Raw genomic sequence first — 14,513 nt, forward strand, 5'->3', positions numbered from 1 at the left:
ATTTAATTAGCATAACTATAAATCTAATCTAAGACTCTACCAGGTGTAAAGGCTTTGTGAAACATTCGGTTCTGTTTCACAGAGCTGAAGAAGCTAAAACTGAATCTTCAATTGAGTATATCCTCTCTTTTCAGTTAGTACATGGTTTTGATATATTGCCACCCCAATAATGTGTTTTTCCCACAATAACTCTTTTGCTCAACAAGTGAACCCCCCATAAATTTTAAGTCACACATACATAAAGGCAAGAAAGAAGTGTGATACTAATTAAAGTATTCATTCATCAAAGACTAATGAATATTATGTTCTAGATACTCTGCTAGCTGCTGAAGTTAGAGTTGTTACAATGTAATTTCATGTCGAGGTACTCAAAGAACAATGAATGATCTGTTTCATAAAATAATGTCTGTAGCACTTTCCACCTATTTTGAATAATGCTTTAAACTTAATGTTAGGTATAAATGAGTAAAGGGAAAAATCAATTTGTAGGCCTGTTCATTTTATCTATTTTATAAATGATTTTAAAAAACCAGTTTCTTAAATATGTAAGTAACCAAAAACTGAGAAATATTATAAAAATGTTAAATCAAAAAAATTCCCTAAGAACAGAGATGACATAGAGTGAAGAACTAAAATTTCATTCCTTTATATATTCGTTTATTCATGTTTTCATCAGGATACCTATATGTCCCAGTATTTTCCAAGATACCACCACCTTAAGAGAAGCAGAGTCTCAAAAGATATAAGAAACCAATAATTACAATTTAAATAAAGTTAAATATAAAGTTATTCACTAATATTTTTTAAATGTAGTACAAATATATGATATATAACTTGGATTAACACCAGCTAGTATAGAAAAAAAGCTAAAGGTATTAGCTGACCACATACAAACCCTAAATGATCCAAAAGAATATAATGGGATGATCAAAGAGGGGCAGGTAATACAATCCCTATAAGCAACTACATAAGCATTAACGACCAGAACTCGAATAACCCCCTTATACTCCATGTACTGGAAACAGTGAAATTTCTAATCATAACACTGTATTTCAAGAGTAACTTTTAATAACTGGTGAACAAAAAGATTTCTGACCAAGATGGAGGTGTAGGTAGATATACTGTGCCTCCTCCCACAACTAGAAGAAGGTCAACAACAAATTAAAAACCAGAACTGCCAGAAAACTGACCTGTATGGAAGTCCAACAACCAAGGAGTTAAAGAAGAAACATTTGCCCTGGCGGGTGTAGCTCAGGATTGAGCATGAGCTGCAAACCAAAGGGTCGCCGGATCGATTTCCAGCAGGGCATATCATATGCCTGGGTTGCAGGCCAGGTCCCTAGTGGGGGTGATGTGATAGGCAACCACACATGATGTTTCTCTTCCCCTCTTTCTCCTTCCCTTCCCCTCTCTCTAAAAATAAATAAATAAATATGAAAAAAAAAAAAAAAAAGAAGAGGAAGAAACATTCATCCAGATCGGTAGGAGTGGCTGAAATGGTCAGATGGATGTAGAAGATGCACAGTAAGGCAGTGGCTGGCGGATGGGACAGTCCCACATTTGTGTGCGGATAAACTGGGAGAAACAACCGGGGAAAGAGATAGACCGTGCAACCTAGGGTTCCAGTGTGGAGAAATGAAAGCCTCAAAATCTCTAGCTGTAAATACCAGTAAGGATTGAGGCAGTGGGAGAAACTCCCAGCCTCACAGGCGAGTTCTTTGGAGAGACCCACAGGGTCCTAGAACATACACAAACCCACCTACCTGGGAATTAATGCCAGAAGGGCCCAATTTGATTGGGAAGTAGGGGAAGTAACTGAAAGCTGGAGGAGAGCATAGACAGCAGCATTGTTTCCTTTTGGATCCCTCCCCCACATACAGTGCCACAATGCAGTGGTGTGGATTGCCCCACCTTGGTGACTGCCTAAGGATCCACCCCTTATCATGTAACAGATGTGCCCAGACAAAATATGGCCCAAATGAAAGAACAGACCAAAGCTCCAAAAATAGAACTAAGTGATGAACAGACAGCCAACCTATCAGATGCAGAGTTCAAAACACTGGTAATGAGGATGCTCACACAACTGGTTGAATATGGTGGCACATTAGAGGAAAAAATGAAGGCTATGAAAAGTGAAATAAAGGAAAATGCAGAGGGAACCAACAGTGATGGGAAAGAAAGTAGAACTCTAATCAATGGTTTGTAGCTGAAGGAAGGAAGAAACATTCAACCACAACAGAACGAACAAACAAAAATTTTAAAAAATGAGGAGAGGCTTAGGAACCTCCAGGACTTCTTTAAACATTCCAACATCCAAATTACACGGGTGCCAGAAGAGTAAGAAACTGAAAACGTATTTGAACAAGTAATGAAGGAGAACTTCCCCAATCTGGCAAAGGAAATAGACTTCCAGGAAGTCCAGGAAGCTCCAAGAGTCCCAAAGAAAGTTGGACCCAAGGAAACACACACCAAGGCATATCATAATTCCATTAGCCAAGATTAAAGATAAGGAAAGAATCTTAAAAGCAGCAAGAGAAAAGGAGACCGTTACCTACAAAGGAGTTCCCATCAGAATGTCAGCTGATTTCTCAAAAGAGACCTTGCAGGCAAGAAGGGGCTGGTAAGAAGTATTCCAAGTCATGAAAGGCAAGGACCTACATCCAAGATTACACTATCCAGCAAAGCTTTCATTTAGAATGGAAGGGCAGATAAAGTGCTTCTCAGATAAGGTCAAGTTAAAAGAGTTCATCATTACCAAGCCTTTATTATAGGAAATGTTAAAGGGACTTATCTAAGAAAAAGAAGAATATCAAAAATATGAACAGTAAAATGACAACAAACTCATAGCTATTAACAACCAAACCTAAAACAAACAAACAACAAAAACTAAGCAAACAACTAGAAAAGGAAGACAATCACAGAAATGGAGATCACATGGAGGGTTATCAGTGGGGGAATGGGAAGGAGAGAGGGGGAAAAGGTACAGAGCATAAGTAGCATAAATGGCAGGTAGAAAATTGACAGGGGGAGGTTAAGGTATAGGAAATGTAGAAGCCAAAGAACTTATATGTACAACCCATGAACACGAACTAAAGGGGGGGAATGTGGGTGGGAGGGGGTGTGCAGGGTGGAAGGGAATAAATGGCGGGGGGGGGGGGGACAACAACTGTAATAGCATAATCAATAAAATATATTTAAAAAAAGAACTGGTGAAGAAGAAATAGTTTTGGAGTCATGTCATAAAGAATTTTTGATAGCAATGGAGATTGTTGCCTGGAAAAGAAAACACTATTAGTATTTGAATTATGGGTATGGGAAATACAATTGCTGGACTGAAAAATTTTTTAAATATTTTATTAATTATAGGGAGAGGGTAAGGGAGGGAGAAGGAAAGGGAGAGACATTGATCGGTTACCTCTCACATGCCCCTGACTGGGGACCTGGCCTGGAACTCAGGCATGTGCCCTGACCAGGAATCAAACCAGCAACCTTTCAGTTAGCAGGCCAGCACTCAATCTACTTAGCCACGCCATCAGGGTTGGGCTGAGATATTTTAAGAGTTACCTCCTCAGGGAGATAAGACTTATTTGTTTAGTTCCAAACAGACGAACTAAGATTACTAATCAGAAGTTAAAGATAAATTTCTAAACATTCTTTGTTAGAACTGATTAATTTCTTTAACAAATATTTAATGGAAAAGGTGAATAAAACTAGTCTCTACTTCCCCTCCCCCTATTTTCTTTATTGATACTTTCGTGAATTTACAATTCACTATCGCTCCAACACCACAGTCAATAACAAAAATAGGGACTTCCGGCAAGATGGAGGAATAGGTGGACGCACCGTACCTCCTCCCACAACCAAGATTAGAACAACAATAATTTACAAACAATATCACTCAGAACTGACAGAGGATTTATCTGAATGGAAGTCGGACAGCCAAGAAGTTGAAGTAGACCCATACATCCAGACTGGTAGGAGACGACAAGCCGGGCAGGCGCAGGGCAGGCGCAGGGCTGGCGCAGGTCGATGGCGCGCGGAGGTTGGGGAAAATTTGGCGCAAAATCAGCGCGACAGCCATCCGGGGCGCAAGAACGCAGCAGTGATCCCTGAGTACACAAGCTGCGGCTGGCGGACGCAGTGAGGCAGCGATTGTGGACCAGGGCAGAGCTCGCAGCCCAGGAACCCAAAGAAGGGTCTGAGCCCAGGAGAATGGAACTACCGCCATTGTTCCCTCCCGCTCCCACCCCCACCCCCACATATAACGTCACAATCTAGCAACGGGGTGCCCAGCCCCGGTGAACACCTAAGGCTCCACCCCCCACTGTAACAAGAGCGACCAGACCGAAAAAAAAAAGGAGAGACAGGGAAAGACATAAGACATGTTTCCAACAGAACAGATCAGTCCCCCAGGACTCATCCTTTTGAGTGACCAAGAAATAGCCAATCTATCAGATGCACAGTTCAAAACACTGGTGATCAGAAAGCTCACGGAATTGGTTGACTTTGGGCGCAATTTAGATGAAAGGATGCAGGTTACCATAAAAGAGATGCAGGAAGATACGCGGAGGAGAGCCAATAGTGAAAGGAAGGAATCTGAGTCTCAAAACAATACAGTGGACCAGAAGGAAGATAGAATCAACCAAGCAGGAAAGCATGATGAAATAAGAATTCAAAAAATCGAGGAAAAGCTTAAGAGCATCCAGGACACCTTTAAACGTTCCAACATCCGAATTATAGGGGTACCAGAACGGGAAGGAGAAAAGCAACAGATGGAGCACGTATTTGAACTAATAATAAAGCAGAACTTCCCCAATCTGGCAAAGGGAACAGTCTTCCAAGAAATCCAAGAAGCTCAGAGAGCCCCAAAGAAGTTGGACCCAAGAAGAAACACACCAAGGCACATCATAATTCCATTAGCCAAGATTAAAATGAAGGAGAGAATCCTAGAAGCAGCAAGAGATAAGGGGACAGTCACCTACAAAGGAGTTCCCATCAGACTGTCAGCTGATTTCTCAAAAGAGACCTTACAGGCAAGAAGGGGCTGGAAAGAAATATTCCAAGTCATGAAAGACAAGGACCTACATCCCAGATTGCTGTATCCAGCAAAGCTCTCATTTAGAATGGAAGGGAAGATCAAGTGCTTCTCAGATAAGGTCAAGTTAAAGGAGTTCATCATCACCAAGCCCTTATTTTATGAAATGCTAAAGGGACTTATCTAAGAAAAGAAGATAAAGAAAAGACATGTACAGTAAAAGGACAGCAAACTCACAATTATTAACAACCACACCTAAAGCAAAACCAAAAGAAACTAAGTAAACAACTAGAACAGGAACAGAACCACAGAAATGGAGGGCACATGGAGGGCTAGCAGCAGGGGGCTGGGAGGAGGAGAGAGGGGGAAAAGGTATAGAGAATAAGTAGCATAGAATGTAGGTTGGAAATTAGATAGGGGGAGGGCAAGAATAGTACGGGAAATGTAGAAGCTAAAGAACTCGTAAGTATGACACATGGACATGAACTAAAGTGGGGGAACATGGGTGGGAGAGGGGAGTACAGGGTGGAGGGGAGAGAAGGGGGGAAATGGGACAACTGTAATAGCATAATCAATAAAATACATTTAAAAAAATAACAAAAATAAAATCAACAATATAAGCAAATAAAAATTACTTAAAGGGCATTAAATAATTATATTTACTTACTCTCCTGGGCCTCCACAATAGCAGTAACATTGCTGGACATTGGTTTTATGACCTGCATCCCATTCAAGGTCTGCCACACTATAGGGTAATGTCTGCTTCATGACTTGCAATGCTTTGGCATTTGGTCCTTTCTTAAGTGCACCACCCCTCTATATTAGAGGGAAAAGGTTATTTTAAAGAGTGAAGAATAAAACTTATATATAATTCTGTAACTTAAAAATGCTTCTGACACTTATAAAGAAATTTCCGTTCTAAATTTCTTACCATATCACAAACTGTTTGACTAATAATAATCTTTATCTTTTCTTTCAAATTATTGCCCCAATTCCAAGACCACTCTCAGAAAACAACTGCAAGAACAGTTGCAAGTCACTTAAGCATCATTAGTCAAACAATAAGCAGCACCTCTTTCTACCCAGCACTGATTGCTCATTTCATTCAAATAAACTTTCAACGTACACAATCATTACGTTGATAGTGCCTTACAAATTCCATTTAGGGCTTTAGCCCAAAACACTTAAAAGATACCTTTGTTGTTGTTGCAAAAACACACTGTCGACAGAGCCATTTTTCATCTGAATCAATCACACTGGAATCAATATGAGGTGTGTGACACAACTGATGATATCCTTAATATCAAAAAAAGCATAAAGCAAATTCTATTTTATTAATAAATACTGCAACACAATTTCAAGAAGGCATTTTAGTATTCTCTTTTCCTACATTAATATAATTACAACTGATGAATAAATTTATCGTTAACAGCTTCAAATTACCAACGTAAAGTATTTTTAATCATTAATCTTCAACAGGGGCATTACATATGTAACAAAACTTTTCCACAAGATTAAAAGAAATTAATGTTTACCTTGGCCACACTTATCACATATAACCATTTCATTGGGAGCCTCTGAATATTCTTCCTGACATATTGTACAGACCATTTCCCCACTTCCAGTGGCTCCTGAAATATTTAAAATAACAAATATTATTATTTAAAATAATAAAGAAGCGTTCCATGTAACAAAACTACTTTTTGACTCAGTGAGTAGCCCTTATTGGCGATATTTGTTCACTAAATCATAATTTCTTTTCAAGGCAAAGTACTATACATAAAATGCTCTCAGGCCCTGGCGGCTGCGAACCAAAGTGTCGCAGGTTCGATTCCCAGTCAGGGTACATGCCTGGGTTGCAGTCCATGACCCCCAGCAACCACACATTGATGTTTCTCTCTCTCTCTCTCTCTTCCTCCCTTCCCTCTCTAAAAAATAAATAAATAAATAAAATCTTTTTTTAAAGTTATAAAAAAAAATCCTCTCTCTCATGCTCTCTCTCTGCTCCCTATCTGTGTTCTTCCCACCTTTAGGATGCCTACCTGTCTACATTAATAATTTAACCTGCTTTTTGGCACAGGACATAATTTAACCTGCTTTCAGGCAGGATACCTTATCATTTATTTCTAATATTCCCACTCTCCTGGAAGGGATGAGGGGGAGGGAAGAAGATGTTTTGTTAACACAAGAACTATTCTCCAAAACACACATCTGTATCTACCCCATGTATGGTGTGTTCACTCAATCTACATTGCCTAAGGACTAACGAAAAAGGGCAAAGAAGATATATCAACATCTCCTTTTCTCTGGACTTGGAACATTTCTTTTTACTTACTAATTTATAAAAGAGACTGAGTATCAATTATTTAATCTCTAGCTTCTGAAATCTGGGAATATGGTGCCCTTTACCCCAAGAAAATCCCCCTGCAACAAAATTTGGGGGTTCTAGTTATTAATTATACTTTTTACCTAAATAGGTAACATTTCTTTCTTGAACATTTTTATTGTAAAAAAATTATATTCTATAAAACTTACAATATGATTTTAATCCTCTAACATATTTCCAACATTCTCTTCTCATCAATTTCAACATACATAGTTAAAAATATCAACACATATGTTTTATTCCCAAAGCAACAATAAAAAATTTCAATTCTGTGCTACGAGCCAAGCATTGTTAGATTTTGGACATATATTATTTTAATTTTACAACTTATTAGATAAGTATTCTATTTAAAGAGAAGAACTGAAGCTTAGAAAAATAAAGTAACTAAACTAAGGACGCTCAGTCAAAGTATCATGGCTAGGATTCAAATCCAGATATGCCAGAGTCAATACTCTATCCACTGTGAGATGCTTCCTTTCATTAATACTATATAATATTTCTTCTATCAAAAGCATTTTTCACTCCACAGTTTTCAAAATTTTAACTTCAAATACTTACACTATTATTCCATCTGGTAGAAAGAACCAAATTTACTTCATTATGCTTCTATTCTTACGCATACAAGTTAAACCAAATTTCTTGTTTAATTTTTACAGTTTTCCTTGTTTGTTTTGGTTTCTTGTCTTCTCTAGCCTCCTGCTTTCCCAAGGTTTGTTTACTTCCTTGCACAACTGGCTAAACATGTCCTCCCACAGTTTCTGAGTTTATGGCTACCATCAGGAGAGCAACCAGACTGACCCTAAGACCTCTCTGTCCAAATCTGCAATTGCCTGGAAAAGGACCACTAGTCCCAGATTGGGGTAGGTGCTTGATCTAACTTCTGCAACCATATGGACTGGTGTGGGAGAAGGTGCTGATTCAATAAACAATATATGTTCACCTCAGGAAACAATCATGAGAAAGTAGGGAATTGCCTTTACTTGTGAAATCCAAGTACACCTTCTTTACCATAAAGTTGACAAGAACTTTCTGTGTAGTTTTCTAGCCTTCTATAGGCTCCCTCATTCTAAATCCAACTGACTATAAAGTTCAAGCCATTTCATCTTCAATATACCAACTTCTGTGTTGTTGCTAAAATAAAAGTACAGTGAATATTTTTCATCTAGTTATTTTTACTTTTGAATAAACTGCTATATAAATTAAAGAGTATAAAACATTTTTATGCATTTAATGCAACTGTTGAAAGTAATACCCAAAATAGAATTTTACACTGTCAACAGCAGTGTATCATTTTCACAAAAACCATAAGAGACAGCATTAGGTGTTAAAATAAAAAATCCCTTTAAATTCATTTAATGATTTTAACACATCATCTCCCTTTTGTAATGCACGTTTCTTTCACTACTAACATGACTATATTTTTTCTTATTTATGTAAACTTTTCAAAGGAATCTTACAAGTGAAATTACTCTAATTTATTGTTATTTTGATATTATCTATTATTAGCAGATTTCTTACAGGAAGAAAACCACTAAAACTTCTCTCCACACTGAAGTCTGTCATAATGCAGTTTTCAGTTTCACTTGCTCATTCTATAGCAACTCCAAGTTACATGTGAGCTACTTTCTGGGTGTTACAAAGAATTAACAGGATGTTACAAAGGATGGCCAAGGAGCAATCCTTGGTAATTCTAAGGATGGTAAAAGCAGCCAGTGAGGAAAGAACCACTAGAATACTAAACTGACATACTGGGTGGGGCATACCTTAGACAGGACCCTCACTTCCATGACAACTTTCTATCCCTATGTACCACTGATCTTCGAAAGGAGGGAAGGAAGAATGGAAGGAAAAGAGGGAGGAAGGGAGGAAAAAGAGAAGATAAAAGTCAGAGAAACCTGTATTTAACTCACAGGAACCTTAAAAAGGTAGAAAAATTGAAAGACTCAGCTAACAGAGGGGGAACAGAAGCAGTTTAATGTGTTTCAGTCCCACCATAGACAGACTCAAGTTTACAAAATGAAAAAGGGAAATTCTGTATGTGAGGTAGTAAGATCTGCCTGATATCACTATGTTGAAGACATCCTACCCTCCTATTGCTTTTTTCACTGACCCATCAATTGCAGTAGATTAAAAAATATAATACAACATGCAGTAACCTATCATAAAGTTGCACTTGAGATTCTAATATAAAGCCCAATAGCTAATACTTGAGAAAAGTACCCAACCTTTAGGGAAAGAGAATTTACATCTCCTTTCTGTAACAGGAAATATAAAACAGAGGTCTTAGTGCAGGCCTATTAACTTGGTAAAAAGAAAACCAAAACTGTTGCTTTAGTATGCAGCTAAAATACTCAGATTTTTAGTATTCATACTTTTAAAAAATAAAGCACTTTCCATGAAAGAGATTCCTAGAAAAACACCCTTATTTAGCAGATTCAAAGGGCATACAGCAATCACAGTTTGTAAAAATAGAAAGCATTGTAAGAAACATACCTGTAACAAGCCAAGGCATACCTGTACTCATTTTCACTTGTACCCAAATAGCCTCATTTTCCCAAATAAACATTAAAAAATAGTGATTTTAAACCATTCTTATAAGTGAATATTTCTAGTACTCTAAGCCTGTGTAATATATCCTAATTCCCACATACATCTGACAAATACTATGTTCTCAGCACTTATCAGTTCTCTACATTACTTTGTATTAATATAGGCAAGTAATGATTAAGATGAAGCCCAAAGTATTTCTTCTCTAAGTTCTTAGAAGGGTCCTAAAACGTTTATAGGTGTGCATCAGTGACACATCTGTCTTCTAGTCTACCTCTATGCCAGAGGAGTGAATTTTTTTTTCTTCTGTGCTCTTTAATATAGATCAGCGATTTTCAGTCAGTGTGATGCAAAGATTTTTTTAAAATATGCAATACCTGATTATATTTAGTCAGGGACACTGACCTCTTTTCCCTTAAATTGTCAAATAAAAAAATGACAATAGCCAACACAGTAGCCGTCTGGTGTAAATGAACCAATGAATCAAAGTTATACTTTTTGGGGGGTCATGTCAGCAAAATATAATATTTTGTGGTGTGTAGCAAAATTTTAGTAATTAGTTTATGTGTGCCATGAGATGAAAAGGTTGAAAATCACTGATACAGACTATGGCGCCCTGAAGACTATGAAGGCAATATTGATTTTTTTTAGCCTCTCCCCAAAAGGGATTCTGAGATATCTTAATACACTGCTGAACAAAAAATAATCAAAAAGGACTAGTCAAAAAATATTAAATGCAAAAATATCAAATGCATAAATCATGTTCAAAAGAAACCATAGCACCTACCTGTTTGAATGTCCTTCCAGAGAACCCAGGATTTAGAACTGTCTTCAAATATGATGAAGCAGCTCTGTTTCAATATGTTTATCTGAAATACAGAGGAATACCTATGATTTCTTTTAAAGTTAAAAACATGAAGTTAAAATTAAATGCAAAATTACTATAAGTTTACTATAAAACTGTAAAAAAAAATTATATTAAGGTAACTTGCCTTTTTGATAGTTCCAAGATAAAACAAGCCATCTGACCATCTAGCTAGGACATCCTGACCCTCTTCAAATTTACATGCTGGCTTTTTGACTTTATGTCCATCCTGTAAAGACAGCTTGGTCAAGGATGTTGGGGTCTTTTGGTTTCGGCGTAAAGGAGACCGCTTGTGGACCAGTGAATTACCTGCCCCTGTAGAGTCTCTGGTTAGAAAGTAAAAGGTAAGCATATGTAAGATTAGTTTACTTGCAGAGCTTATTTTACACCAATGATATCATATATTAAAATTTTTCATTTATAAAAACCTTAAATTGAGGGACAATATAATCAATACCTCAAATCACAAACACTTTCCAGAAACAAAGTTTAAAGCAAAATGACAGTTCTCAATATTGATTCAGAGCCTATGTGAGGCGAGGCCAGGATTCAACAACTCAAATGACAGCTATCATCAAAACAACAGCTCTAAGTTTAAGTGGACAGGCCCTGGTCATCAGCAAAGGATGCTTTGAATCTCAAAACTGGGTTTAGACAAACTAAAAAGTTACATGGCACAATTTCATAAGCACTTGATAAAGATCAAAAATGATTATGCCACATGTAGTTAAACACACTAACCAGTGATTTAGGGGAAGCTGGGTATATTCAATTCATTGAAAGGGTAGTCATGACCTCTCTACAGGGAATCACTACCAAATTGATTTTTTTTTTTTTGCAGTTTCAGTGAACTTTACTGTAATAACCAAAAAGAGCACGGAGATGAATAAATGACACCTCCCCTGGCTAAACTCATAGTAGTCTGCAGAAGACTCACACTTAATAATTACAGTATGATGAGAAGAACACAGTGACAGGTTTGAGAGTGTTCTGTAAGATCACATCACAAAAACTCTGCCTAGGAAAATGACATATTGATGATGATGAAGACTTGACCAAGTTGGAATATTTGATCTTGACCTTCAAAAAGTAGAGACTGAGGGTTATTTTTCTCTCACTACAGAAGTAGCACATTGTAGAAAATGTATAAAGATATGCCAAAAGAACAAACCAAAGGCTAGTTACTGCCATTCTGCATAATACAGAGAAAAGTACTGTTAATACTATAAGGTATTTCTTTCTGCCTCTTTCTGTGTATAGGAATAGACACAACTTATATATGCATATATTTTTACCCAATTCAAAGACTACAGACAGTTTGTTATACAGAGTCAAGTCTTTTTTTTGCACATCTAAGACTATTTCCACAGTATCAAATCTTAGAATTTACTACAGATTGAAAATTTTTTTTGTTTTATTTTATTGTTGTTCAAGTACAATTTTCTGCCTTTTCCCTACACCCCAGCCACCCCCACCTCCCTCCCTTGATTCCAACCCCCTTGGTTTTATCCATGTGTCCTTTATAGTTGTTCCTGAAAACCCTTCACCCTTTCCCCCTCATTATTCCCTCCTCTCTGCCCTCTGGTTACTCTCCAGTTTGTTCTTAATTTCAATGTCTGTGGTTATATTTTGCTTGTTGGTTTTGTTGAATAGGTTCCACTTAAAGGTGAGATCATATGGTACTTGTCTTTCACCACCTAGCTTATTTCACTTAGCATAATGCTCTCCCAGTTTCATCCATGCTGTTGCAAACGGAAGGAGCTCCTTCTTTCTTTCTGTTGCATAGAATTCCATTTACATAGTAAATGTACCATAGTTTTTTGATCCATTCATTTACTGATGGGCACTCAGGTTGCCTCCAGCACTTGGCTATTGTAAATTGTGCTGCTATGAATACTGGGGTGATTCTGAATTGATTCTTATATATAAACAGGAATGTATCACAGTCTCTCAAATAGGCACATAGGGAATTTAAAATAAAAATTGGCAGCCATCAATTTCATAAAATCAAAATCAGATGAGAAATATATATATAAGATTACTTTACTTTTTGAAATAAAAGAGCCAAAAGTTACATATTCTAAAATAATATAGCATGCATTAGTTATCCCATAAACAACATAGCATGCTACCATCAATTTTTGAAATGATAAACAAAGTTGAGTTTGTTTTGTTTCACTTTCCCAGTTTAGATTATTTTTTACTGATTAAACATATAACAATATGTAAAACTAGATAGGTAATAATTAAAAAATAGCATAACAGGAAAGTAAAAATAAAGTTAAGTATGGAAGGAAAAAATGTTTTAATAGGTATTGGGAATACCTAATTTCAATACTTAAGAATACACAAGTTCTGGGAAATTCTGTCATAAGGTAAATATGGAGAAACCTTGAGAACACTATGTGAAGCAAAATAAACCATACAAAAAGGGCAAATATTCCATTTATAGGATGTAACGAGTAGTAAAATTCATACACAGAGAGTATAATGGTAGTTGCCAGAGGCCGAAAGAAGGGTTGCATGTGGATGCAACCCTTTAAAGGGTATACAGTGTTTCAGTTTGAAATATAATACATTTTAAAGATAACTGTTTTCTCCCTAAATTTCCCAAATTTGTTGAAAAACACTAATCCACACATCCAAGAAGTCCGACAAACTCCAAGTAGCATAAATGCAAAGATCTCTATAGCCAGGCATATAATAGTAAAAATGCTGAAAGGCAAAGAGAAAATCTTGAAAGCAGTGAGAAAATTACTTATCACCTACATGGAAACCCTGTAAAATAACTTCTCATCAGAAACAATGAAGGCCAGAAGGCAGGGAGATAACATATTCAAAGTACTGAAAGGAAAAATCCTGTCAATCAAAAATCTTATACCCAGCAAACTGTCTTTCAAAAATGAAGGTTAATAAAAGATACTCCGAGATAAACAAAAAGAATCTGCAACTAGTACAGCACCTTACAAGAAATGCTACAGGAAATTCTTAGGGTTGAAAACAAGTAAACCAAGATGAAAATTCAGAAAATACACACATACAAGAAAACAAAGAACAATGGTAAAAGTAATTATAAATACAGTATAAATATGCCTATTTCCTCTAATGTAAGTATATGAAACAATACACATAGAATTTTATTGTTAGGCCTATAACATAGAAATGTAACATATTTGACAGAAAGAAGGTGGTAGAAACTAAACTGTATTCAAGAAATGACACCAACCCTGACCAGTGTGGCTCAGTTAGTTGAGCACTGTCCGATAAAGCAAAAAGTCCCCAGTTCAATTCCTAGTCAGGGCACATGCCTGGATTATGAGTTTGGTCCCTGGTTGGGGTGCATATGAAAGGCAAATGACTGATGTTTCTCTCTCCCTTCCCCATTCTTAAATGGTAAATAAAAGAGTAAATAAGTGAAGTAAGTATGTCATTTCAAGGAAATATTGGCCATATACCCAAGTTACTCATTGTTTCAAGTAAAAATGATGTTCCTTGAAAACCTGCTAGTTCAGCTGGCAACTTAAACCATGGCCTAAATACCTTATGTACACTTTTATTTTATCACACACATTATAAACCTTAAAACTCTATGTTAGGAGTTAGTGAAAGTAACTTTTACTGTTTCATCAAGAATGTCCTTAAATGAAATAGGGGTTTCTGTGTACATGCATGTGCACATG

The 14,513-nt window shown here is 36.7% G+C and overlaps 1 protein-coding gene across 4 annotated transcripts in view; it reads right to left on the reverse strand.

Annotated features, from left to right (window-relative positions):
- MTF2 (metal response element binding transcription factor 2) overlaps positions 1-14,513 on the reverse strand; it is a 67,371-nt gene that overhangs the window by 19,067 nt on the left and 33,791 nt on the right. For 2 of the 4 annotated variants that reach the window (XM_045847152.1, XM_045847150.1), the window contains exons 2-6: positions 10,961-11,159; positions 10,756-10,837; positions 6,571-6,666; positions 6,231-6,331; positions 5,703-5,851 (exon numbers count right to left, since the gene is read on the reverse strand). In XM_045847152.1, the coding sequence (XP_045703108.1) occupies positions 5,703-5,851; positions 6,231-6,331; positions 6,571-6,666; positions 10,756-10,837; positions 10,961-11,159 (627 nt within the window). The remainder of the gene's footprint in view (positions 1-5,702; positions 5,852-6,230; positions 6,332-6,570; positions 6,667-10,755; positions 10,838-10,960; positions 11,160-14,513) is intronic. The other 2 variants (XM_045847153.1, XM_045847154.1) reach the window with 2 other exon arrangements.

Source organism: Phyllostomus hastatus, unplaced genomic scaffold (genome assembly GCF_019186645.2).
Source record: "Phyllostomus hastatus isolate PE091 unplaced genomic scaffold, TTU_PhHast_1.1 phas_contig_524, whole genome shotgun sequence".
NCBI classification, from domain to species: Eukaryota; Metazoa; Chordata; class Mammalia; order Chiroptera; family Phyllostomidae; genus Phyllostomus; species Phyllostomus hastatus.